At 52.5% G+C, this 25422-nt stretch overlaps 1 protein-coding gene across 5 annotated transcripts in view; it reads right to left on the bottom strand.

Moving 5' to 3' along the window:
• RALGPS1 (Ral GEF with PH domain and SH3 binding motif 1) overlaps positions 1 to 25422 on the bottom strand; it is a 292653-nt gene that overhangs the window by 22835 nt on the left and 244396 nt on the right. For 3 of the 5 annotated variants that reach the window (XM_041724551.1, XM_041724552.1, XM_041724550.1), the window contains exons 12-15: positions 22805 to 22872; positions 6710 to 6836; positions 5484 to 5641; positions 3201 to 3252 (exon numbers count right to left, since the gene is read on the bottom strand). In XM_041724551.1, coding sequence (XP_041580485.1) covers positions 3201 to 3252; positions 5484 to 5641; positions 6710 to 6836; positions 22805 to 22872 — 405 coding nt within the window. The remainder of the gene's footprint in view (positions 1 to 3200; positions 3253 to 5483; positions 5642 to 6709; positions 6837 to 22804; positions 22873 to 25422) is intronic. The other 2 variants (XM_041724553.1, XM_041724555.1) reach the window with 1 other exon arrangement.

Here is a 25422-nt window from a genome sequence, read left to right as displayed (position 1 = left end):
CTCCTTCCTTCCTGGCCACAGTGGCATACAGAGTGATTAAGATGTGTCTGCAGACCAATGGAGGGCTATGTGTTGGCTCCAGGGGTCTCTGGCCTGGGACCTCCCTATCCTCTAGCTGGTATTTGGCTCTGTTTCTCTTCCTGGCCTGGGTCAAGGTTGTCACCAGGGCTGGGGCCTGGTCAACAAGTCAATTGAAGAGTGTGGAACCTAGGCTGTAAGGTAAGGTGTTGCCCTGGCCCTAGCCTGGCCTCGTTCCTGTGGGAGGGGCCAGCCTTCTCCTATACTCTTAGCTGTGGTTGAGGTCACAGTCCACCCATGCAAGTGTGAAAGTATAGAGCTAAGGCTGTGTTCTCACAGCATCATCAGTCAGGACCAGCTGGTGGGTCTCTGAGGTGGGAAGCTCTGCTTTGCTGAAAAGTGTTCTGGAGGCTCTTTCAGGGCAGATGCTGGCCTCTGGGCCCAGGCAGGGTGGCCCTGACTTCCAGGGAGAGGGAATCTGTTCCCCTTTGTAGAGCAGGAGGGAAGTGGCCTGGGAGTGAAGGGAGGCCCCAGTGGGGCCGAGCACTGTGCAGGTGAAGGTGAGGAAGGGAGGCCCAGGTGGCACAGTGAACTGTGGTCACCGAGTTGTATCAGAAAGAGTGGCATTTAACAAAAGTTTTCAAAGACCGTGAGGCAGACCCTCCCCTCCGGCTCACCCATGGTTCTTTTGGAAAGTTTCAAATGCTTACATGCATCTGAGGCAGTGAACTGTTTCTAGTGGACATGGAAAGAAGCTAGTACAAGATGGAAATGCAGACTGGAGGCTGGGCCACAGGGGCTGGAGGCCAGGGGTCAGCCTGAGCCTCAGAGTGGACTAGAGGGCTCATCCTAGCCCACTGGCATCTTCCAAAGCAGGTGGTCTCCTGCTCCCTTCATTATGCTAGGAGAACGAGAAATAGGACGTTGTCCCAGTGGGCTTCTGGAGGCAGGGCTGGGAGGCTGCACAGGTGAGCCAGCTGGGAGACAGCTCATGCAGGAGGTCCCACCCAAAAGGCACCTACTATGGACATTCCAATGTAGAGTAAATCGAATGCCAAATTCTAAGTGAAAGAGAGAAAACAGAAATGCTGTATCTTACAGGGTTCGCTACTAAGGATAGCGAACCTACAGGGGGTCAGGAACCCTCACAGTCTTCCTTCCTGGTGGCTCTGGTCTGGGTCATAGGTACTCATCAGGAGCAGTATTTGTTGCCCTCAGTGACTAGTGTGGTGTCTGGCAGGACGCCATGGCTTAATAAACATCCACTGATTGAATGAATGAGAGAATGAGGGGGTGCATGAACCAGTGTATAAGGTCAGGTCTGGATCCTAGTGCCATGCCTGCAAGTTTCCCCCTGAGTATCCCCTCATTGGCCTATGGTCAGGGGACACTGGCTTGCCTGTGAGCCCTGTCTATCAGGGCATTCCTAGGAGTCCCCTGACTGATGCTGACACAAGTCAGACTTTTGCTCATCAGATCTGGAGTCTACCCTAGAGCCTGCCTGGTTCTCATCTCCTCTGTTGGGCTGGCCCCAAGGCGCAGGCAGTGGGGCTTACTGGCCTGAGCAACCCAATCAAGAACAGAGCAAATATCCCCCCCAGGAGTCCTTCAGCAGGGACAGAGGGAGCAGGTTCCTAGGGCTCATGTTGGTGTTCCTTCCCTTTTCCAGATCTCCATCTAGGGTCTCACAAAGGCGCGACACTGACCAAATGACATGGGGCCAGGCCCTGTGCCTGTCACAATGGCCCTCTGGATGAGGCCAGAAGCATAGTGGTAAAGAGGTGGTCTCAGCAGTCAGGAGGATGTGGATTTGGGTCAGCTTTGCTCTACCAAAGGATCGTGAAGCAGGACAAGTCACTTCACCTCTCTGACCCTTACTGTCCACAGGTGTAAAATGGGGACACTAAGAATAACCACTGTGTAGAAGTGCTTGAGGATTCGATGAGGCCAAGACAGTACCTGGTACACATGGTATGCTCAACAAAGATGACTTATGACTTATCACTTACGTCCCTCTGCCCTGTGAGGACTGGCTGGGTGTGTTCATCTCCTCTCTGGCCATTTTATGATTATGGGGACTGATGAGACAGGAGGCTTCAGCACCAGAGAAGTGAGGAATGTGGAGAGTGTGAGAGTGTGAGTGTGTGTGAGAGAGAGATAGAGTATGCACACATGTGTGAGGTCTATATACGTGTGAGCTGTGTGAATGTACACGTGCATATGTATACCTACATAGGTGTGAGTACACACGTGTATGTATGGATTGTACACACACAGCATTTCTTGTAAAACATGTATCAAATGCATGTGGGAGACTGTGTGTAAATCTGTGTGTGTGTGTGTGTGTGTGTGTGTAGAGTGTACATAACTGTGTGTGTGCATTTGTCTGTGTGCACAGGTCTCTGCACGCTGGTGGCAGGGCTACTCTGAAGGGTGGTGCAAATCTGCCTCCCTGAAGCATTCTGTGTCAGTGGATTTCTCTCTGCCTCTCCTCAGACCTAGAGTCACTGTGTTGTCCTTCACCTTTGGTGGCACCATAGCTTTGGGAGCTCCCTATCCGGAGTCTGTCTTTCCAGAGCCTGCCTGGTGCCTGGCACAAAGAAAGCCTCAGCATGTGGAGTACATGCAGTGGGTGGATTCCTGAGCAGGAGGCCCTACTTCTGGGGCAGAAGGGCTCACCATAGGGAGCCAAACCTTGGGCTGGGGTCCATTTCATTGTCCCAGTGCCCAGCAGGGTGGGTCAGCCCAAGGCCTGAGGCCATGCAAGTGTAACACTCTCAGATCCCACCAGGCGGAGCCACTTGCCCATCTCCACACCAGGCCCATCTCTGGCTTCTGGTTTTAAAAACCCACATTTCAGACCAAATCTGCTCGCAGGTTTCCTCAGCAGCTCAGCCTAAGGAAGAGGTGCTGGCCTCAGGCTCCTGGGGCTAGCTCTGGATTGGATGATGAGTGGGGCTGCTCAGAGCATGGGGCTGGGACCCCCACCCCACACCCATCCTGCTCTTCCACCCCTCACTCCGAGTGGGCCCTACCCCTGGTCCGAGCTGACTTGAGGGGCCACAGAGCAGCCTCCTCAGGCTGGGCCAGTGAGGGGTGGTGGGGGTGGGGGTGGGGGTTGGTCCCCTCCCAGAGCGCTGAGTGCCACCCTGGGAGGGAGGCTGAGCTGAGGCCACACTCACCTTTCCAGCCCTGAAGACATCTCTTCACTAAACTCTGAGCTCTCACTACTGCCTGGAAAAGGAACACAGATCAATGAACATGGCAGCCTCACAGAAGAGGGGACAATCCCAAAGGAGTCTATTCTCCTGGGCCAGCAGGCTCAGGCCCCTGAGCTCCACAGAAGTGCCAGAGAAACAGCTTTCTGGCCCTGTGGGCAACTGTGTGACTTGGGGTTTTGCTGCTGCTATTTCTGACTCATTCTCCTGGGAGAGTCAAAAGAACTATGCCCTCCCACTGTTCCAGGGTCCTCCACTCTCTTCCTGCTGCCTCTCTGAAGGCTGCAGCTGCCTGCCCACTGGCCCACCAGGCTCTGTGCCCCTTGGCCTCTGTGTTAGCCTGGCCTGGCCTGGCCCTACCACTGCCTTCCTCCTGGTCCAAGTGAAAACAGTGGTAGAACAAGCCTCACCTAGTGAAGACAGGGGCCAAATGAGCACTTGTTCTCCTAAGGGCCATGACTGTCACAGAGCAGCTGCCTGGCATTAGACAGAAGCCTTGAGGAAGTGGTCCTTCACCTGGCCAGCATACACAAGAGAGGCTCCACCTCCTCCGGCTGCCCCTCTGGGGTGGACTGGGACACCTGTTAACAGCGAGCTGCTGAGTGCCTTTGTACTCTCCCTCAGTTCAACACTTGGCCTGGGCTGTCTGCTGGCATCAACTCTGGGCAGGGGGAGAGGGGAACGGAGGAGGTCCCCGGCACCTTGGGAGTCACCAGGTGGAGAGGGCTCCAAACAGGGCACATGCACACATGACAGCTTGCTCCTGGGCTTTCAGCTCCATCTGGAAAAACATCTACATTTCCCAAGAGGAGGAACCGAGAACCAAATTGCCTGGTGATCTCCTGTCGTGCCTGACTAGGTTTTCTGTCTCAGGAATAGCAAGGCCTGGGCTCAGGCACAGCTCAGAAAGTTTCCTGGATGTAAAACAGCTGTCCTGCTGCCCAGCTGAACGCTATGGGGCTGGCATTTCCCAGACTGGCTCCTCAGAACCTCATCCTCATCTTATTCCCTATCCCATTCCAGGACACTCCAAGAAAAAGGGTTCTGTGATCAGGCTGGGCGAACCTGCAGACTCTACTGCCTTTATGGGGATCCATAATCCCCCACTGGCATATTCAAGTCTCTGAGAATGGACCTGCTTACCTGATTCAACCCAGCCTCTCTCCAACATACTGACCCCAGAATTCTTCTCTCCAACACATTGACACCTATGAACCATGGGCTGCACTGTCCTAAGCTGTGGTAAAGCCCTGATGGGGTCCAATGATGATGACTTCCTCCCAGGTGAGAAGGCAGACACAGACCTTGCTTGTTACAGCCTTTCCGGGGGCAGGAGACAGCTGTCCTTGCAGTGACACCGCCTCAGAGACTGGCCTTGTTTCACAGGGATGTGCGACATGGAATTCCCACCCTTCCCCTTCCTCCCAGTGCTCAGGGACCCCCCACCCTGTAGACAGTATCCAGATCAAACCCCAGCCTGGCAACTGTCTAAGCTGCCACAGGCCTAGGAGGGCTCTCAGGTAAGGGAAGCAGACAGACACACAGACACACAGACTATGGAAGCACAGGCATACTGAAAAGGCACAGCCAGTGGAGACTGCACTTGTTTGATGGCAGTAATGACAGATGACGGCACTGCAGGGGGGTGGGCCTGTGACCAGAGCTCAACAGTGTCCTCAGCTCTGGCTCAACCTCTCTCCATCCCAGCCTCAGCACTTCAGTTTCCATTCCTCCCACTGACATAAGTACCATTTCTGGCTAAAGCTCAGACATGCAATTTTATCCCTGAAGATCAATTTTTCATCCTCTCTAACTCTGGCTTCTCAGTGTGAAGACAAGTACACAAGAAGAACCCGGTGGTCCACCCAGCTGCTGTCTCCAAGCAGCTTCCCCCACTTGCCTTGTACACTGGGCCTTGTGGCTCCCCCAGGACACAAGCCTCATTGGGGCAGCAGCCAGGCTTTGGCAGTTGCTAACCAATGACAGCAGGTCTCAGGTGTGCATCCGGCTGCTCCTTCCACCTGCCTGCCATGTTCAGGGCTACCAACGAGATGAGACAGACCCAGGGCACTTTGTGAAGTCCTGGAGACCAGGAATCAAAGGCCTCCCTGGCTCTGGTGACTCCTGTGGGGGGACCTTTCTGCAGGGGGCGAGGGGCCACCGGGCGCTGCACGGTGACAGAGACAGACATGGAGCACACGCTGGACTTTGGCCTGCCTGCTGTCATGTGCAGGCCGAGACGCTTACCTAGGGAGAGTCCATTGGTGACGGCAGAGGAGGAGGTGAGGGCGAGGCCCCTGCGGGGGCTGCGAGACTCTAGGACACTGTCGTCCAGCAGGTGCCTCGCTTTCTCCGATGGGAATGTCGCACTTTTACTCTCAACTACACTCAACTGACACATCATACTGGAAAATGGAAAGGAAGAAAGAAGGCAAAGCTCCTTATCCTCAGAGTAACAGTGAGTACACCTGCCCTGGGGTCTTGAGCAGATGGTGCAGCTGAAGGAAAAAGACTTCCACCCAGAACTATGGCACAGTCCAGGCTCTGCCCTAGCTCATGGCATGACCTTAGGCAAGTCACATCCTGTCTCTGAGCCTCAGTTTCCCCATTTGTCAAATGGGGACTCACGATACTTGCCCTGTCTGTCTCTCAGGATGATGACAAAGCTCAAGTGAGTGGACAGCACTTGTGAACAATGGAGCCACACAAGTGAAGGGGCAGCGTGCCTGATTCTGGAGCCACGCATCTGATCCAAATTCTTGTTCCAACCTTACTTACCATTGTGAAGTACTTCAACCTGTTGAACCTCACAGGACTCCTTCTTACAATGTATATACTATAGCACCTACCTGGGAGGCCTGCAGGGACTCAATGATATAGTGCTTGACAGGCATGTATCAGACTATCTAACACAGAGCAAGCCCTAGACACTCAGAGAGCAACCCCCCACCCAGTCTGTGAGTGACTCCAAGGCCAGCTTGAGCTGACTGAGGCTTGTGTCTTAGTGGTGGAAGGAAAGGAGAGAGAGAAGGACAGAAGGGAAAGAGGAAGAGAGGGAAGGAGAGGAGGAAAGAACAGGGGGAAGAGGGCTCCAACTGTTCGAGAGTCTGTGACCAGCACCCCAGGGACACAGGCATGGCTGCCCCAGCCATGTGAGGTCCACAGTGCCCCCCAGCTGTCAGTCCCATAAGGCTGGGCAAACCAGTGGCAGGGTCAGTGCTCTGCAGGCTTTCTGAGACAACTGGCAAGCAGACACTCTGAGCCCCAACACTGGCAGGTGCCTTAAGACATTTCCAGAGCACCTGCCAGCCTGAAGGGAGGGACCAGCCTTCAGGAAGAGGAACTCAGCAGATGGCTAAGGGAGCCCCCCAGTGGTCAAGCATTCCCAGCCACCGTGGAGCCCATGCCCCAGCTCAGTCTAGTCTGGAGCCCACAGTGGGTGGGGGTTGGGGGGGGTCTGCTCAGTCACCCACTTGTTTCCCAGGCTGTGGCTCTTCCTGTGTCTTGGGACAGGGGGTGTGGGGAGGCTGCCAGCCACAGATGCATCAGGACAGGTGGGCCGCCGGCTGAACCTTGCAGAACTGGAGCCAGTGGAGGGGCCTGTGAACAGAGCAGAGAGCAATGGTCGGGGCTGGGGTGCAGATGCTCGGAGGAGGGGGCCCCGGGGAGGTAAGGCACCAGACCTGGCTGTTGTGTGCAGGGCATGGTTCACAGAAACCTCGTGGTTTCCCACTCATGAGACACTGATCTCTCACTGGCAGGATAACCAGCCTCTGAACTGCCTGTCAAGATGGCCAGTGTCCTGCTATGCATGGTGCCCCTCGACCAGGCAGTGCCACTGGCTAATACAGGGGTGAATGTGCGGATGGAGGTGGGGGTGCAGCCTAGCCTGGTTTCCCCATGGCAACACTTATCCAGGGCCACCAAGCTGGGTGACAATTGAGGCTGAACAGTGTGTCTTCTGAGTCCAAGTCTAGTGCCCATGCCCCGGGCCTCTATAGCACTTCCTGTTCTCTGCTTGCTCATTCAACAAAAGGGCATGGAGGGCTTCTCAGGGGAGGCAGCAGATTTACTGAGGTGGGGCATGGCTAGGGAAGCCTATCAGTTACTGCCTGGTGACCTTAGATAGGTTACTTAACTTCATCCCTGAGCGTCGGTTTCCTCATCTGAAAAGTGGGAAGAACTCAACTGACCTTGTAGGTGGTTGGGAGGTCATGAGGTCATGTACATGGAGTTTCACAGACAGTGCTCCTACTCGTTTGATTCTGATCATTATTACCATGTCCTCCCCAGCCCCAGTCATGGGATCCATGGGAGGTCATGAGAGCCAGGCCCACAAACCACACTGGGTGCCGAATGCAGAGACTGAGGCAGAATCCTTAGTGTGGGCCATGTCCACGGCTGTAATTTGAGGAGCATGGTCCTATCTACTATTGTACCCTTTTGTTTTTGTGGCTTGGGAAGGGAGGTCTTGAAGGGAGAGGATCCACTTGCTAGCCTAACCTTGGCTACCTGGGACAGATGCTGGAAATAGCAGCCAGCACTTCCACAAAGGAGCTGGGCTGCTCCCTGCAGAACCTTATCAGACACACAGTAAGTTTAGGAGCTGCTGCCTAGCCATGTGGGGGAACTTTCTCTTCTGTATGGCCTGAGGTCCACCCAGGGCTTCAGATCCTCCACCACAAGATGCTGTAGGTCCACAAGGGACCTAAGGGGTCCCTGTTCTCCAGCGTGCTTGCTCATCCTCATTTTCATGTCTAGTTCCCAGCCTGTCACTGCAGAAAGTCTAGCTCCCTTCTGTCCTCCCCGAAGGCTCAGAAGGCAGAGGAACACACATGGCCTGGGAGAAGACTTCCCACTTCCCACTGTCACCCTTGCTCCCTGTCCACATCTCATAGTGCACAGACACCTCCTCCCTCAGATCACTCATTATCCCTCGTACCCCATCACCAATCCCCCTGTCTTTAAGTCCCTTGCACAACTCCTAGACCTCTCCCTCTCAAGTGATGTGACTCTCCACATCCATGAGAAAAGCTCCAGCCTTGCAATCGCCACAGGTGCCCCCATCCACATGCATCTCCCTGCTGTGCCTGGACCTGGGACTGGTCTCCTCCTAGTTCTACCTGTTCTGAGAATTCACGTCATTGCCTCCCCTCCTCTCTCTGGCCCCTTCCCCCTCATCTCTTTTCTGTGAAATAAGGCTTCTTGGCCCGTCTTCATTCCAGCCAGTCGAACCCCCTAGAGGCCTGTGTTCCTCATAGCTCTGCCTTTGCCCCTATACCCAACCCTCAAGTCACTGCAATCTGGTTTTCATACCCAATGACATTTCCTCCTTTCTGTGAAACTAACGAACACCCATCATCCTTCTCCCCAGAGCCTGTGGCATCTGGAGCTAGCGACCAGTCCTTCTCAAAAGCTGTACATCCTGGGTGTCCATGATGTCTCACTCTCCTGCCTCTTCCTGTGTCTCTTCATCACTGGCACTCTGTTGCCTCAGAGGCCTCCTTATCCTCCGACAAGCTCTCACACTGGTGTTTTTTACACAGGCCTCCCTCCTTGGCTCCTGGTTTTGATTTGATTTTAAATCACTAGATATGCAAATAACTCTAAAATGTATACTTTTCTGAACCTGAGACCAATATATACAGGACTCTTCCACCTGAGCTTTCCTAAAGTATCCGAAGTTCAGATCAGGGAAGGCTGAACTTGGAACCTCCTGCTATATTTCCAACTCTACACACTCAGCCACGTGGCCTGGAAGGCAGGGTTGTCTTGGGTTCTCTCGGACTATGACCTGCCTCTTAGTGAGAGAGAGAGAGAGAGAGAGAGAGAGAGAGCAAGCGAGAGAGAGAGAGAGAGAGAGAGAGAGGCAGAGGGAGAATCAGGCTCGGCTCCATGCAGGGAGCCCGACGCGGGACTCGATCCCGTGTCCCCAGGATCAGGCCCTGGGCTGAAGGCTGTGCTAAACCGCTGAGCCCCCCAGGCTTCCCTGCCTCTTCTCTTCTTACCTCCTCTTCAACTGCCACACACCAAGGCTCCCAGATTCTGTACCTCCTCTCGCACCCATTTTTCGTTGCTTATTGTCACTGCCTAGTCTGAGTCCTCACACTTCTTCTACCTCCAAGCTGAGCCTCTGAAACCCAACCCCCATCAGCTACGTGAGTGTGTGAAAAAATGAGAAGCTGGGCACGCCATTTGCTTGCTTGAAACTGCCTGACCTGGCCATTTAAGCTGATCTTAAAATCCTACTGGAAAAATAAAGGGGCAAAGTAGCCAAGACAGTTCTTAAGAATAGTAGACGTCTCACCTTACCAGATATCAGACCAAAACCCAAAACAATAATGATTCACATAGTTTGGTGTTGGGGTAGGGATAGAGAAACAGTTCAGTAAATCAGAAGGGAGAGCCCAGACTTGCTTCATGATGGTGGAGGCATTATACATCAGGGGGACGGAGGGTCTTTTTGGTATATAGCGTTAGAACCACTGGGAGAAAGATGAAATTAGAGTCCTTCCACCTTATATTACACAAGTGGATTCATGTCATGAATGTGAAAAGCAAAAATGCAAACTACTGGGAAAAAATAAGGCAATTATTGTGACCTTGGGGAAAGAATCAAAAAGTATAAACCCTAAAAGGAAAAAAAAAATTGAATACAGAGGCACTAGGGTGGCTCAATCAGGTAAGGGTCTGCCTTTGGCTCAGATCATGATCTCAGGGTTCTGGGCTCCCTGCTCATTGGGGAGTATGCTTCTCCTTCTTCTGCACCCTGCCCCGCCCTTGCACATGCTCTCTCTTAAATAAATAAATAAAATCTTTTAAAAAATTGAATACACTATATTGCATTAAACCTAAACATTTCTGTACCAAAACAAATAAAAGATAGCAAAAACAATGTTAAAAGGCAAGTTGTAGTCTGGGAGAGGAGATCTGTCATCCATATCACCAGCAAAGGATTTGTGTTGAGACATATAAAGAATTTCAAATATTAGTAAGAGAGAGACAAATCACACAGAGAAGTGGGTAAAGGACACATGTGGGAAATTCACAGAACTCCACATGACCAACAACTACAAGGAAATGTGCTTAACCTCACTGGGAATAACAGGAATGCAAATTACATAGCACAAGTGAGAAAAAAACACTTTTACCTTATTAGATTGTAAAAAATTAATTAGCCTGACAATATCAAGCATTGGCTAGGATGTGGAAGGATGGGAACACTAGTTCAGGGCTCAAGGGAGTGTCAAACATTTGGAAGGCAATTAGCAATGTCGAGTAAAGGGGAAGATGCCATGCCTCTGCGAGCAGGGGATTCCAATTCACAAACAGGGAGGCAGCACCTCAAGGGCTTAAGCTTCAGGGTCAGGAGCTGGTTGGCAATGTAACCAGGTTCAAGTCTAGGCACTGTGAATCCATGGAGTAGACACCTGGGACCGCCTGCCCACCACTTCCTCCAGGAATCCCCCTACCCACCACTGATGGGGTCACAAGGGAGACAATGCAGACCAACATAGCCTTGCTCTTAGCCCAGGGCATGAATAGACACCTTCCCCAGGATTATCAGATTTGAGCCTAGAACATGTTTGAGGATAATCACATTTTGGTGGTGAGAAAAAAAAAACCTAGACACTGTCGATGGCCACGTTTCCCTGCTTATGGAGAAGAAAGCCGGTCTGTGGAGAGAGACCCATAGAAGAAGCCAAAAAGCCAGGTGGGAGGGAGTCCTGTTTTTGATGTCCTACAGCCCAGTGCATCCTGTCCCTCCGTCCCTGGCTGCTCAGCCCTTCCATCTCTCTTCCTTGTAGCCCAAGGAACTGAGCGAGGGGGCCCCACCATACCACACTGCCTCTTGGTGGGCTGCCTGGGTGACCTGGCCTGGTGACAGGAGACAGTGGAGGCTGTCTGAGGTCTCAATTCCAGCCTGCACATGGTGTCTCTAAAAGAGGCTCTGGACTTTGCCAACCAGAGACGCCCATGGAAGGCCTTTGAGGAGTGTAGTGTGTGCAGGTACTGAAATTGTACTTAAGCTTAGTGTCTGTTTGCATCTTCCTGGGAAGGCACTCCACACAGTCATCATCTCTAATTGTTAACCAGGGAATGTACCAGAAGCGTCTGGAGAGTGTGTGAGAAGCGGAGTTTCTTGGGCCCCTCCTGGAGGCTCTGATTTCATTGGCTTTAAGGAGAGTCTGGTCATTGGTCTCCGGGTGACGCTCGTGTGCCCCCCAGTGAAAACATTCTGCTCAAAAGCAATCTACATCCTGGAGGAAATGTCTTGTGTGGTTGCTACAGAGAGGAAAGGGAAGAGTGGAAGCCATCCTGCTTTGTTTTTGTTTTGCACATATTGCTCAATAAATGAATCCATGCGGAGGGGGGAATTCGCCTTGTTTATCAGTGGCACGGACGCAGGATTACACTGCCTGAGTCACTCTGGCTCCCTCCATGAGTTCAGAAAATATTCTGTAAAGGTCAGCTTGCATTGCTCCGCCCCCTGTGGTTTGAACTGGAACTCGACTCCTCATGTAGCAATAATAGTGGTGATAATACGGCTAAGTGTTACGCACTGGGTCCCGGGTACTGCATGCCATCCGTGTGTGTGTGTGTGTGTGTGTGTGTGTGTGTGTGTGTCTCCTAGCAGCCTTCCATTTCATAGGTGGGAAAACCAGGGCTTATGCAGCTGCCACTTAAACTGGGATAGTGGTGGCGGGGTGGAGGTGGGGGGCAGGCATTAGTGCAAACCTGAGGCAGAAGAAACAGTGTCACATTTGAGGTGATCTGATAGAAGCAGGTGGCACTTCCTCCAGGAACTCTGTGCTGGGTAAGGTCCAACTGTTGCTCTTGCAGATGAAGGTGGAGAGAGTAACGTCTATTATGCACCAGCTGCGTACTAGGCCTGTCCAAAGACTTCAATATCCTATTTCATTGACTCGTATGCAGTAATTTTATAATTGCGATTTTAAAGGGACATCTGAGGCACATTAGGTCACATGCTGGAGGGATGCTGGCTTTGTTCCCTTAGCTGGCCATGCGTGCCTAGAGAGCTGGAGTCTCCAAAGCTCTTCTGGTAACCTCCTCTGCTTCTCTACTCTCTCCTGCTCACTCCCTTTCTCACCTCTCTCCACGTGCTTCCTGCATCCTGGCTCTGATCCACTTGTTCCAGCTCTCCTACACCTCTGGACTTGCCTTGGTTTCTTCCACCTGATTCTCCCTCCAAGACAAGGCCCAGATCTGCCTCCCTCTTCTTGCTGCTTTGGATGGCCTTGGGAGGCATGCCTGGCCTCAGATGGCCCTCAGCCCAGCTGAGGTGGGCTGGCCCAAGTAGAAGAGGCTATGATCTCCCTGGGTCCAGGGTCCAAGCTGATGCTGCTCTGGGTGCCCCAGGGCTCAGCCACTCCCACCCCCTGCATTGTTGACCAATAGCCTGGTCTGACGCTGATGCAGAATTTCCATTCATTTGGGACCTAGGGATGGGGGGTGGCTTCTCTGCCAGTAAGTGATGCTCTCTGCTACTAAAAGGCCTCATGTTCCTGCCTCACTAAGCCTGGGGTGACCACCATGTGACAGCACCAGGGACATGTGTCTTCTGGGACTGTTTCTGAGCCAGGCAGTTGGCAAGTTTGTTTCTCCATGTCCCCTGGGGCAAGGGCAGGGGCAGGGGCAGGAGCAGTGATAATGAGCCAGGGTTCTGGTCTTGCTTTGCAGAGCGTGGTCCCCGCTGCCCGGTCTGATATGGCACGAACAGCTGGAAAAACTGACCATGTGGCTTGACTATCTCAGAGGATTGCTCTATTTTTCCTCAGCATAATTTTTCCATGAATAATCTTTAAAGCTCTCTAAGTGGCTGTTTCTTTAGCAGTTTTATTGGAACATATGAGAACTGACAGTCTCTGTGGGGAATGAGATATCATGTTGAAAAAAAAATCTGGTTTTCATTACATTTCTCTGAAGAAACCAACAGGCTGCCCAACAGACCACTCATTGATTGGAAGAGAAAAGAGCACAGGGCCTTCTAGCAACTGCTTTGCAGCAGGCGGGAGTTAGGATGATGAATGATCCAAAGAACTCAGGATCCAGAGGCAGACAGACCTGGGCTCCAGTGTTATCTGTTGTTTGCAGGCTGAATGACCTTGGACAAGTCCCCTTGCACCTCTGAGCCTCATTCTACATCTGCAAAACAGGAACAGGGGCCTGATGTGGCAGTCCCCTGTAAGGAGGAAATGCTATAGCATCCCTTCGTCCTTCCTGCAGCAAATGGTTCCTGACCTTGTGCCAGTCTCGAGCCAGGGGGCTGGTCAGCCACACCAGATTAGAGAGCTGATGTTTTACTTTCATGGGGTTCACAATCAAGTGGGGAAGAAAGACAAGTATGCAGATGATTACACTCAGGAGGGACACATGCTTTGATCGGAAGCAATAATAGATACGATAATAGCAATAGCTACAACAATAGTAGGACCACCATGACAATAATGATGGTGGTAATGGTGACAGCTGACATTCTTTGCACATCTACATGTGCCAGAAACTGCTAGAGGCTTTACACAGGTCCAATGACACTGTCTCCCAGGCCCTGCTGTTATCTCAACACTACAATGAGGGACTTGAGGTCAGAAGGGTTATGGAGCTTGCCTAGGCAAGCAGCTGGTGAGCAGCGGAGCCGTAAGCAGTACATCTGAGAACACAGGAAGGTCAGAGAGGAGCTGGACAGTCTGACATCCAGGCTGCCACAGTAGTTCCAACTGAGGCAGTGGCGTATGCAGAAGGAGCAGCAAGAGCATAGATCCCGAGATGACAGACAATGGAAGCGACTAGAGAAACTGCAGGAGGCCAGCCTGGCAGAAGAGCTGAGGGCAGGGACTGTGGCTATGGTGGGGGGCAGCCAGAGCTGCAGGGCCATGTGAGAAGCCTAGAGTTTAATGAGGGGAAGGTGTAGAGATTTTTAGGAGGAGTGGTGATGTGTTCAAATTCCTACCCTAGAAAGTTCACTCTGGCAAAAAAAACAAAACAAAACAAAACAAAACAAAAAACATGGATATGGCCAAAATGACAGGTTGAGAAGGAGAAATGAGGAGAGGTGTGTAGGCGGTGGACCAGCAGGGGTGTGTTGGGAGAGGGACCCAGAGAAGCCTCAGTGGAAGCTGGTACTGTTCACTTAGGAAGCAGGTTTCGGCGGCTGATGAGAAGTTCAGATTGACACTGATGTCTGGAGGCCATGGGGTGCAGTGTTCAGGAGACAGATAGCACTGAGGACAGATATATCCATCCAGAGCTGTAAACTCAGTGAGAAGAGGGAAGGCCTGGGACAGAACCAACATTTGTGGGATGAGAAAAGGAGACAGGCTAAAAAGAAACTTGTGTAGAACCAGGGTCAACAGAACAAATATTTGAGAAAAATGTCATTTGAAATACATGGGGAGAGTGACCCTGGGCTTCACTTGTAATTCTAATGGAAGGCTCCAGAAGCCATGCACTGTTTCCCTGGCCAGCAGCCCCATCCTCAGCTGTCACTTCTTCCCCCTCAGAGGCGCCTTGTGCTGTCAGCACCCATCTTTGGGGCTGGAAAACACAGCAGTGGGCTCCTTCCCTTGGGTCTGGGTTTCTAGGGAGAGCAAAGTGGAGGGGCCTAGTCTGTCGGCCAGTGCCAAGAGCCAGCGTCCTCCTCTCCCTGCTCATGTGGACCACAGCAGATCAGCCTGAAATGTCCCAGAAACGACCTTCTGCTCAACCAGATGTTTCCCTCGGGAGAAGGGAGAAATGGAGGCAAGAGCTATTGACCTTCTCCCTTTTCCAGGGGTTAAATTCAGTGCTGCTGGCACATATGTCCTGAATTCCCAGAGAGGGTGCTGACCTCCATCCTTGGGGCCAGGCACTCCAGTCACTCGCTCTCCAGAGCCCCATCCACTTGTAACTAAGGAATGAGATGTGATTTCCTGTTGACTAGAGTCTCTCACCAGCACCAGCTCAGAGAGTCGGGGGCCGTTCCGGTCTTAGTGTGCCCAACAAATGCACACTCCAGGCGTGGTGTTCTGGCTACAGAGGGGCAGGCTCTGTAGAGGAGGATGGGGTGCCTGGTTCCCATGGGTTTCCAACAGCATCCCCATCCCTGCCTTGGGTCGGCACTGCCCAATCTAAGCAGTCTGGCAGCTGGCTGCCGCTCACGGGGTGCTTTTCAAGTCTTGCACACTTGAAATTAATGGGAGGTAACTATGGCAGAGGGGACTTGGAGTCCCAAGGCTCAAGTTTCAGTCCAGCCTCTGCCTGGGCTGCTGGGAGCTCGGCATCTAGTCTCCTTGGCCTCCTCGCTCTGTATTGGAGAAGAGAAGCAACCACAGCTGGATCTGGAGCTTCTGACCATACCACTGCAGCATGTGGCACATGGGGTGTACTTCCTCCCAATTTGAAGGGGGAAGGTTTGTATCTCCTGGCTTCTTTATTGTGTGCTTCGAGTCCCGTTCCCAGAGTAGAACCTCAGGCCCTCTCGGGGGCTGCCAGGGCCCCGTCTGGGGCTGCCAGAGTGCTCTGGCACTCGGGGATGTGGGGCCCTCTACACAGAAAGCCTTCCCTGGCCAGGTTTCATGGTTGAGCCTGGGAGCCAGTCACTGTTACACTCACACACATTCTTTGTTTCTTATACATGCAGCCCTCACGGGTCCTCATTGTGAGCCAAGATCTGTCTCTCACACATCACTCAGAATGCCCCAGTTCATTTCTTTCTGAAAAATGGCATCTGATCCCCCTTCAGCAGTGGTGAGGCCCAGATGCTTTCTCCCTGGAGTCAGAGCAAGGAATGCCAGGGAAGCCACTGGTGCCACGTGCAGAGTGAGGCCAAAGCGGAGCAGTAGAGTCAGACAGAAGTGGGCTTGCATCTCTGTTCTTCTGCTTGACCCTGACACAGCAGGCTACTAAGATGAGAGTCCAAGGAACAGAGTAGATGTAAATTTCCAGAGTAAAGAGGCAGACACTGGCTTCTCAGCTCTTGAGCACCTCACCTGAGCCCTTCCCCATTCTGAGACTCTAATGGAGGAGCCTATGGAAGGGGGAGTCCCCACCTCTGCCCATGGGGTGCTGTCTCCTCCTGCTCACTATCTACAGTGGAAGGGGAGGTCTCCCCAGACCACCTGGGGAGCCTGAAGTATGTTCCCAGCAGTTGGGAGACCCAGGGTACTCCTAGTACCTTACGCAGGCATGGGAGCCAACACGGCCCCAGCCTGAGGACAGTGGTGGCCACAGTAGGGTTAGCTGCATTTGCAAGTCTATCAGGACGAGGATGGGTGTGGCCTCCCTCTGACCAAAGTGGCCCCCTATGAGGAGAGTTTGCATGGAGTTAAGGGTTTGCATGGAGTTAAGGAGCTGGCAGAGGGCACAGACTCTGTGAAGGAGCTGCAGTGGTCCCAGAATGGATTGGCACATGCCCAGGTCAAAGGGACCTGTGGGATCTCTGAAAAACCCATGCAAGTGCTCATGTGTGGAAGCATCAGGGTACTTGATCATCACCTGGAGGGTTCTAAGACAGCAACTCCCACTACTAAGACTGCATCCTTTGCCCCAGGCCCTGAGGTTAGAAACCCACAGAGACAGAGAAAGTCCTGGTGGAGAGAAGGGCCAAGCACCCTCAACCATGACCATGAGAGGTCAGGCCCCAGGTTCCTACCCCTCCACCCCCAGCTAAAGGGAGTGAAGATTTAATGCCAAATCTGGTTTGGAATTGTGATTCTTACACAGAACCAACTTTCGAAGAACCAAGCAGGGACAGTGTGAGACTCAAAAGTATCTCTCGAATGGCCTGGATATGCCAAGGCTGTCATCCAGGGCAGCAATGACTACATAGACACTGTACTTTCTATTACTGTACTGCATGGGCACAAAGGCAATGGGGCAGGGCCCAGAGTACTCTGGGAGCCTCAAGTGCATCCTGCTTGTTACACACATGAGATACAGGGGATGAGTCCAGACCCCTGGGCTTAGCACCTGGCTCTGCTCCTCTCTCCATACGTGAGATGAGGGAGCGAGTGCCCCAGTACCACCCCTACAGAATGAGGATATCAGACCCTCACTTCACAGGGTAGTGTGAGGGTGCTGAGTGAACTCACAGGAAGCGCTTACAATAGTGCCTGGCAGTGAGTATACGTTCAATGCATGCTAGCTAGCTATGGCTCCCGCAATCACCACCACCACCACCACCACCACCATCACCAGCAGCATCTTTGAGCCTCTGTTTCTCTACCATGAACCAGCTGGTGTGGTGATTTCAACACATGTCCACAAATTCTCAACACTGCCCCCGTTGAATGGGTAGGGTCTGTGTCTCCTCTCCTCAGATCTGGGTGAGCCCATGTGACTGCCTTGACCAATAGACTGTGGCAAAAGCAAGGCCACCTGACTTCTGAGGTGGGTCACACAGATGCCATGACGCAGCTTCCACTCTGCTCTTGGGACATTCGCTCTGGGGGGGACACTGCTATGTTGGAGCTGATAACTCTGAGGCTGCCATATGGTAAGGAAGCCCAAGCCACATGGGAGGCCACATGTACATGTCCTCTGCCCCAGCTGTAGCCTCATCAACAGCCAGTGCCACACATGTCCAGATGATTCCAGCCCCCTAGGCACTAAGTGCCTCTGAACCTTCGACTTCCGGCAGAGGGCGCAGATAGATAGGGTGAAGCAGAGACAAACCACCCTAGCTGGGTCCTGCCCTATTTCCTGACCTGCAGAACCCGTGCTCATAACAAAATGGTGGTTTGGTGCCACTAGGTTCCAGGTAGCTGGTTATGCAGCAGTGGTACCTGGTGCAACTGGTGAGTGAGGAGGGCCCTCTGGCTCCCTGTCCCCTGCTTTGTCAGCTGTGTCATGCTGTCCCTCCATCAGAACAGAGTCAGAGCCTGTCCTATGCTGGCCATGAGCCAGCAATCCTGAGTGGTGAGCATGTACTAGGTTCTGTGCTGAGAAAGGCTTTCCTGGCACAGCCTCAGTCCTGTGAGGTAAGCCTACGTGAGGTATTTATTCTCACAGCCATGTCATCGACAAGAAAACTGAGGCTCAGAGAGAGTAAGCTGACTGCCCAAGGTCCCACGGCTAAGAAGTGCTGGACCTGGGCTGTGAACCCAGGTCTGCCTGACTCCAAAGCAGGTCTTTTACCCAAAAGACAGTAAGAAAAGGAAGACATAAAGGTATACGGAGAGCAGGTCTGAAGGTATGAGTACAGAAACCTGAGGCCTGTGCTGAGGTTTTCCATGGCCTTGCTTTGCTGCCAAGGACTCTTGAGAGAAAACCTGTCAGTTGGTTCAGCCACGTGGAGGCAGAGCTGACTGAATCTGGAAATGTCTTCATCAGTTTCAAGGCACACACAAACATTACTTGCCCTCTCTGGGGGTCAACGTTCTTTATGATTTTTGCTATCCAGGAAAATATTAGTTCATTTATATAAATGAAACATTACATACGGGGGGATGGGGATTGAAAACGTGGCATTCCTGGCCCTTTATTCTTCACAGCCCAGAAACTGAGAAGGTTTCTCCATTTCCGTTCTCACAGTCTATTTGTTGGTGCAGGGCTGCCAGCACGGCCACTCCCCAGGGTGAGAGTGGGCAGCTCTGTAGGCTGCGGGGGCCATCACAGACATGAAGGGCACAGCCTCGGCTCAGGACTACGTTGATGTTGACCTCTGAGAGACCCAAGTCCCCAGCTGTTCCCAGGGCCAGGTCAGCAGTCCTCAGTGCCTGAGGCAGCTGTGAAGGGTCAGGGAGACCAACAACCACCTTGGTCTTGCTACGCTGGCCTCCTCTGTCTCCTTCTTGTGCCACGCCTCCCTGCCCTCTCATGGCTTTTGCTGCCAGGCTCCCTGCTAAGGGCTAAGCTCCACCTGGGCAGGTCTTTGCCTGGTTCCACTGGGTACCTAGCTCATTGCAAGGGCCTGTCACAGCAGGCCCCTCGCATGTGTGTCCTGAGTGCATGAACCAGTGAGGGCATCTTGGGTCCTCTCCTTGGCAGGTGTGGGGATGGGTGCCCAAATGCTGAAGAGGGAGCCCAGAGCTGTAGCTCAAACCCCCATCCAAAGAGCTGAGGGAGGCTGCGTTCCTCCCATTCTTGGGACTGCAAGAGGCACATTCCTGTCCCTGGGCCTGGCTGGGCTCCTGCCACGCAGCCTGGTCTGACTGCCAGATGAGGGGAGGCTTCCCGGGAGCTGCTCCTCTGGCCCCCCCCTCCACAGCACCCCTTGGCTATCCCAGGCTGTGGCAGCACCCGCCTCTCTGTCCTCAGAGAGGCTTCGAGGCTAAGGTGGGAAGCCAGGACCACTGAGCACATCGGAAGCCTTCCAGATGCTCCCAGGCCCTCTGGTGACCAACGAAAACCTTAATATCCTGCTTCCAGGGCAGGAGCCAGGGCTTTGGAAAACTGGTGGAAAACACTCCTGTGAGCCGGGCTCACAGCACTGTGTGAAAAGTGCCGCATAAGCACTTTCCCTGAAGGGAGTGCGGAGTCAGCAGTCGGCAGCCCTGGAGCTGCCTGCCTCCCAGAGCCCACTGCCTGAAGGCCCAGCGAGGAGCTTCAAGGCCCAGTGAGCACAGTCGACCCCTACGGCCCCTCTGTGCCAGGCTCGGGGGCCTCCCGACAGGGTCCTTACTGTGGGACCTGCACAGACAACACTTCAGTTCCCACAGGCGGAAGTGCGGTGGAGAAGGACAGACTGGCTCTGCAAGAGTGTAGAGCACTGGGTTGGCAAGCTTTCTGTAAAAAGCCAGATGGTGAGTATTTTAGGCTTTGGAGGCCATAGGTTCTTTGTCCCAACCACTCAACTCTGCCACTCTCATGGAAAGCAGACACAGACAATATGTCAGCGGATGGGTGTGGTGTGCTCCAATACAAAAACAGGGGTGGGCTGAATTTGCGCCACAGTTTGCCAATCCTAGTGTCACAGGGGCCTGATGTGGGGCGGGAGGGTGGGGGTCAGGTGGGAGGAAAGCACCCCTGAGGCAGTGATGTTTCACGAAACGCTGAAGGTCGATTCAGTGACAGAGGCACAATCATAACGTTGACAACAATCACATCATCCTAATAAAGTTACACTTGATGAGAGTATTCTGTGTATCAGGCACTGTACTAAGTGTTTCACAGACATGGTCTCAATAAACTCCCACAACTACCATGTAAGGGAAGTATATGATGCGCACTTTACAGATGGAGAAACTGAGGCTTGGTGGGTACGCCGATTGTTCTGTTTGCCCCGTCAGAAGCCAAGTTCTCCTCAGCTCAGCAATCACTGGAGTTGGTGACACTTTTTCTTTCCTAGGTCCCTCAGCCTAGAGGCACTGGTGCCTTACTATTCTGTATGTAATTCTCATTCCAGCTCCATTAAAGTCTCTTAATATGAGCTGGGGTAGGGTGGAGGGAGCAATTCTGTTTCCTGCCAGGAATCTGACTGATGCTGGTGGTTGGTTAGTTTGCTGGGTTCTGGCCTCACATGGCTAATAAGTGGCAGAGCCAAATGGAGGTGACAGTGGCTAGAACAGGGAAGTCTGGTGGACCCTGAGGAGGCTAGGCGAGGGGCTGCGTCCTGGCTCCCAGGCCCTGGTTTCCATCATAGGCAGGGGTCAAAAGTCTATAGCTCCTCCTTTCCTGCCCGGGGCTCAGTGAGAGGGCTGGTTCTTGAGGCTCCCAATCAGCAGTGTTAGCTTCCTGAGCCTGGCTCTATGACCTCCGGCCTAGCAGGAGGAGCTGGTACAGAACTGGGCCAGAGGCAGAGGTGGGGCCCTGGTCTCTTCTTCAGGGAGGAGGTACTGAGGCAGGTGCTGGTCAAGTGAAGGGACCATCTGGGTCAGATAGATGCCTAGAGGGAAGGGGATGCCTCTGTTGCCATCTGTCCCGATAATAAGCAGCCTGCAGGCTCACTCAGTGGCTGAGGCTTGGGGAGGCAAGGCCAGCAGGTGAGGCTGGGTGTGCGGGGCACTGGGGAGGAGGAGGCTCTCTGAGGCTCAGGGATGAAGCTCCAGCAACAAGACCCCTCTTGTGCTCCAGGCTACTGTGCACCAGAGGCCCACCTGGAGCCTCAACCTAGTCCTTCCTCGCAGTTCATTCGTCCATGAACTCTGGGAGGCTCAAGCATCTGAGGAGCACTAGCATTGTGCTAGGTGCTGGAGGCTCAATGGGAACTAAGTGAGGCTCAGTGACAAAGAGAATACTTACAAATGGGGGAGTCATACAGAAACAAAGAGCTACAATCAGGTCTCTGTGAGTTTAGAACAATGAGTAAGAGCAAACCATAGAAACACAAGGGAAAGGCATTCAAGGTACATGCAAGGGGCCTGGCTGGTAAACTTTCTAGAGGCCTTGCTTTTCTCAGGCAGAGATGAGGCTTGATTTTGGCATGTGGACAGAGTCACTTGAGAGAGGCTGAGCTGACCCCTCAAGGCAAGGCTAAGACCTTCCCTCTGCCATCTCACTTCCTGGGCCTTGCTTTGCCCCCTCATGGCTTTTGCTGCCTATCTCCCTGCTACAGCATGAGCGGGCAGGTTTTTGCCTCATTCCACAGGGTACCCTGCTCACTGTAAGTGTCTGGCTTACAGCAGGCCCTTCTGTCTCTCTGTGCCCAAAGGCTCCTGCACGCAGGAAGAGGGAAGTGGGGACGGGCCAGGTGCAGCAGGGGCAGAGGTGATGGAAGCATGTAACAGGAAGGGGGGCTAGGAGAGGAGTCCTCTGGCACTGTCCAGAGGGTAGAAAGAAAGCATGACTGCGGGGACTTCTTGGTACATGGGGAAGGCCAGAGGTTTGGCTTATCCTGTTAAGGTATGTTAGCCAGGTAAGGCGGCAGAGGCCTCTTACCCAAACGAATTTGAAGGAGACTCAAGGGCAGAATGCTTTTTGATTTGACCCACTCTGCTCCAGAATTTTGGCATTACCTCCAGAAGAAACAGTCTTGAATGGTTAGTGTTTCCTACTGTTTCTTCTACAGCCCTCAAAAGTTGCTTTAGAATCCTGCTGCTATTTCCTACATCCCTCTGATGGGAATCCTGCTCCTGTCCCCCTTAATCACTAGGGCCACTGTGCATATGTCCCAAATATGTGAATAAAGCTGATGCTCCAGAAGGGTGAGCCATCCGTGTCTGGGGGCACCAAGTCCCCCGGCATCCTGTGCATCCCTGCAGGGCACATCAACCCGAGCTGTGGGTCAGACAGTCCTGGGTTTGATTGCTTCCCCTGCCACTTGCTCTCCTGTGAATTTGGGAAAGCTACTTAACCTTGCAGAGGCAAGAGGCAGAGGGCCCAGTGCTAGAGGTCCAGGTGACTTGGAGAAGAACCTAGGGTTTTCTCTACCCTGTGCATGTTCCCAACTTGAGGTTCTAATCTGGCCTCTCTTGGAGCTGTTGGGTCCCAGTCTCTGTCAGAGAGATCCAGTCCAGGGGTGACCCACAGGGGCTCCATGGATTAGGAGGCTGGAAGGTTGGTGTACGAAGGCTGTTAGGACAGTGGAGTCGGCTGACCAACTGTGCCCTTGATGCCACCGTCAGGGCCAGTGCTGGCAGCCATGCCTGGGCCATTAGTGGGTGTGTCTCTACTCGGGATGGCTACAATACCTGCAAGATCTTCCTTGGAAGAGACCAGTCTTGGAGAGCTGCTTCCCGGTTCGATTCTGAGTGAGAGTCTGGAAACAAAGATTTTCAAGAGATCAGAGGGGCTCTGGTGTATCAGAGGATCATATGACGTATCTGGAGTCAGGAGACAGGACTGCTGCTAAGGGCTAGAGTCTCGGAGCCCAGGAGCACTTTGGGGTCTGCTCCAGATCTCGAGCAAGCCTGTGAACTAGGTACATTTATTGTCCCCATCTATTAGATGAGGAAACTGAGCAGTAGCAAGGTTAAGTAGCTTTCCCAAATTCACAGGAGAGCAAGTGGCAGGGGAAGCAATCAAACCCAGGACTGTCTGACCCAAAATCAGAGTTTTAATTTTTATTTTTTTAAATGTTTTATTTATTTATTTATGAGAGAGAGAGAGAGAGAGAGAGAGAGAGAGACAGGCAGAGGGAGACACAGGCTCCATGGCTCCATGCAGGGAGCCCGACGTGGGACTCGATCCCGGGTCTCCAGGATCACGCCCTGGGCTGAAGGCGGCGCTAAACCGCTGAGCCACCCAGGCTGCCCTAAAATCAGAGTTTTTAATCATTACACTGCACCCCCTTCTCAGATACCCCAGAGAGGCACAAGGCAATAGACGCATTATGAGGACTGGCACATCATCATCATCATCATCATCATTATTTAAAGCATAGATTAAGAACCTCTAGGTGAGGGATCCCTGGGTGGCGCAGCGGTTTGGCGCCTGCCTTTGGCCCGGGGCGCGATCCTGGAGACCCGGGATCGAATCCCACATCGGGCTCCCGGTGCATGGAGCCTGTTTCTCCCTCTGCCTGTCTCTGCCCCTCTCTCTCTCTCTCTCTGTGACTATCATGAATAAATAAATAAAATCTTAAAAAAAAAAAAAAAAAGAACCTCTAGGTGAAAATGATGGAGTGAAGCCAGGCGCCAGACTCCCCCTCTCTCAACAAAACCAACAAATAATCAGAAAGGCTTAGGAGTAGAAGAACTTACCAGCTGCAACTCAACAAGGAAAGGGGCATGAACTGAAGCCATGAACTTCAGAAACTTTCAGCCAAGGAAAGAAAAAGAGGATTGTGGAGTTTGACTAAGAGGTGTGACACAGCAGGGCTGCTATCCTGCCCCCTGAGGCTTCTTGGTAGATCTGAGCAGGAGTCCCTACCTTTCCCTCTTCAGAGTGGCACCAGATGTTGGCAAGAAATGGATGAAATGGGTGGACAGCGTGGTGGATACTCTGACAGAAAAGAAGGTTCCACTGAGGGGCTGATTTGAAACCTGAGGGCATCCCTTTCTGGCATGGGATACAGCCCTCGAGATGGAGGATACTCTAATCAAGACTTTTACTAGATCCCCCATAACTAAAGCCTCCTGCTTGCTCCCTGCCTCCTTGCAGCCTGAGACCCATGTTCCCTCAGGCTACAGAAGAAGGAAAAGATGAAGAAGCCTGACCTCACAGCACGGCAGGATGAAGAGCCAGCCCACCTCACACATGTGGGAGCAGGGTCAGATGTCACCCCCTCCATTGGAGCCCCAGGGAATACCCAGATGGAGCTTCTCAAATGGGAGCAAGACAGAAAGAAATGGTACGGCAACCTAGTGAACATTATCTCACACAAAAAAGGAAAGAGAAAAGAATAGAGCACTGCCCAGATCGCTCAGCTGAGGAGGTAGCCCCAAAGGACACAAGGAAATCTTCCCCCCACCACCCCCCACCGCAAGTGCTCTGAGCTGGAGGACAGCTTATTTGGAACATAGGTTGAATAAAGCAAGACCTGAAAAATGAGATGATGATGTAAAGGAGTAAGATGGAAAGGGAGACTGGGGTCCTAGGGGATCAATCGAGGATCAGATGAATCCCTAAGTAGATTGTCGGAGTGCTTTTGAGGAAAAGATAGAGATTACGGCCTTAGGAGGAAGCTAGGGTCCATGGAAGGTAGGGAGCACCAACATATGGATTCCTGGAATCCCTGAAAGAGGAAAGCCAAGAAATGGCACAGGAGAAGTCAAAGATAACCTGAAGTGTCCCTCCAAAAGGAAGAAAGGGCATGCCACCACGTTCCAGAGAAATTTGGTACAAAACACTTCACTCTGAGCCATTCCTCTTGTGCCTTTGAACTTCATGGAACCCTTCCCCCACCAGGCAGAGACAGTAGGTCCCTTACAAGAGGAAAGGATCAGACTGGCTGGAACTCCTCTACAGTAGCATCCAGTGTCAGAAGGCAATGGGGGCAGGGTCTTCAGGTGCCGGGGGAGAGGCATAGAGGTGCACTGCTCAGCAAGGCAAGGCCCGGTCGCATGTGGATGTTTTCATAAGGGAAATCAGAGTGTGCAAGACTTGAGAAAACCTGCCTTGTGGTGGAATCTAGCTAAATAAGGGAGTCGTTAAAATAAAGACTCCAGAAATGGAAAAGCTGTGGAAGAACACTGGTGGTAAGAAATCAATCTGTTTAAAAACACTAACCAGTAGGAATTATGGTTCCTGAACATAATGTGTAAGTTAGAAACTTGGTTTTATTTATTATTAAATAATAATAAACTATTATCACCATGTGTAGTAATAATAACACGACTAACAAGAATTTGGAAGATGGTGAAGAGGA

This window comes from Vulpes lagopus, chromosome 12, assembly GCF_018345385.1.
Source record: "Vulpes lagopus strain Blue_001 chromosome 12, ASM1834538v1, whole genome shotgun sequence".
Lineage (NCBI taxonomy): Eukaryota > Metazoa > Chordata > Mammalia > Carnivora > Canidae > Vulpes > Vulpes lagopus.
The sequence above is the reverse complement of the archived record's forward strand: the minus strand, read 5'-3'. Positions and strand labels throughout refer to the sequence as shown.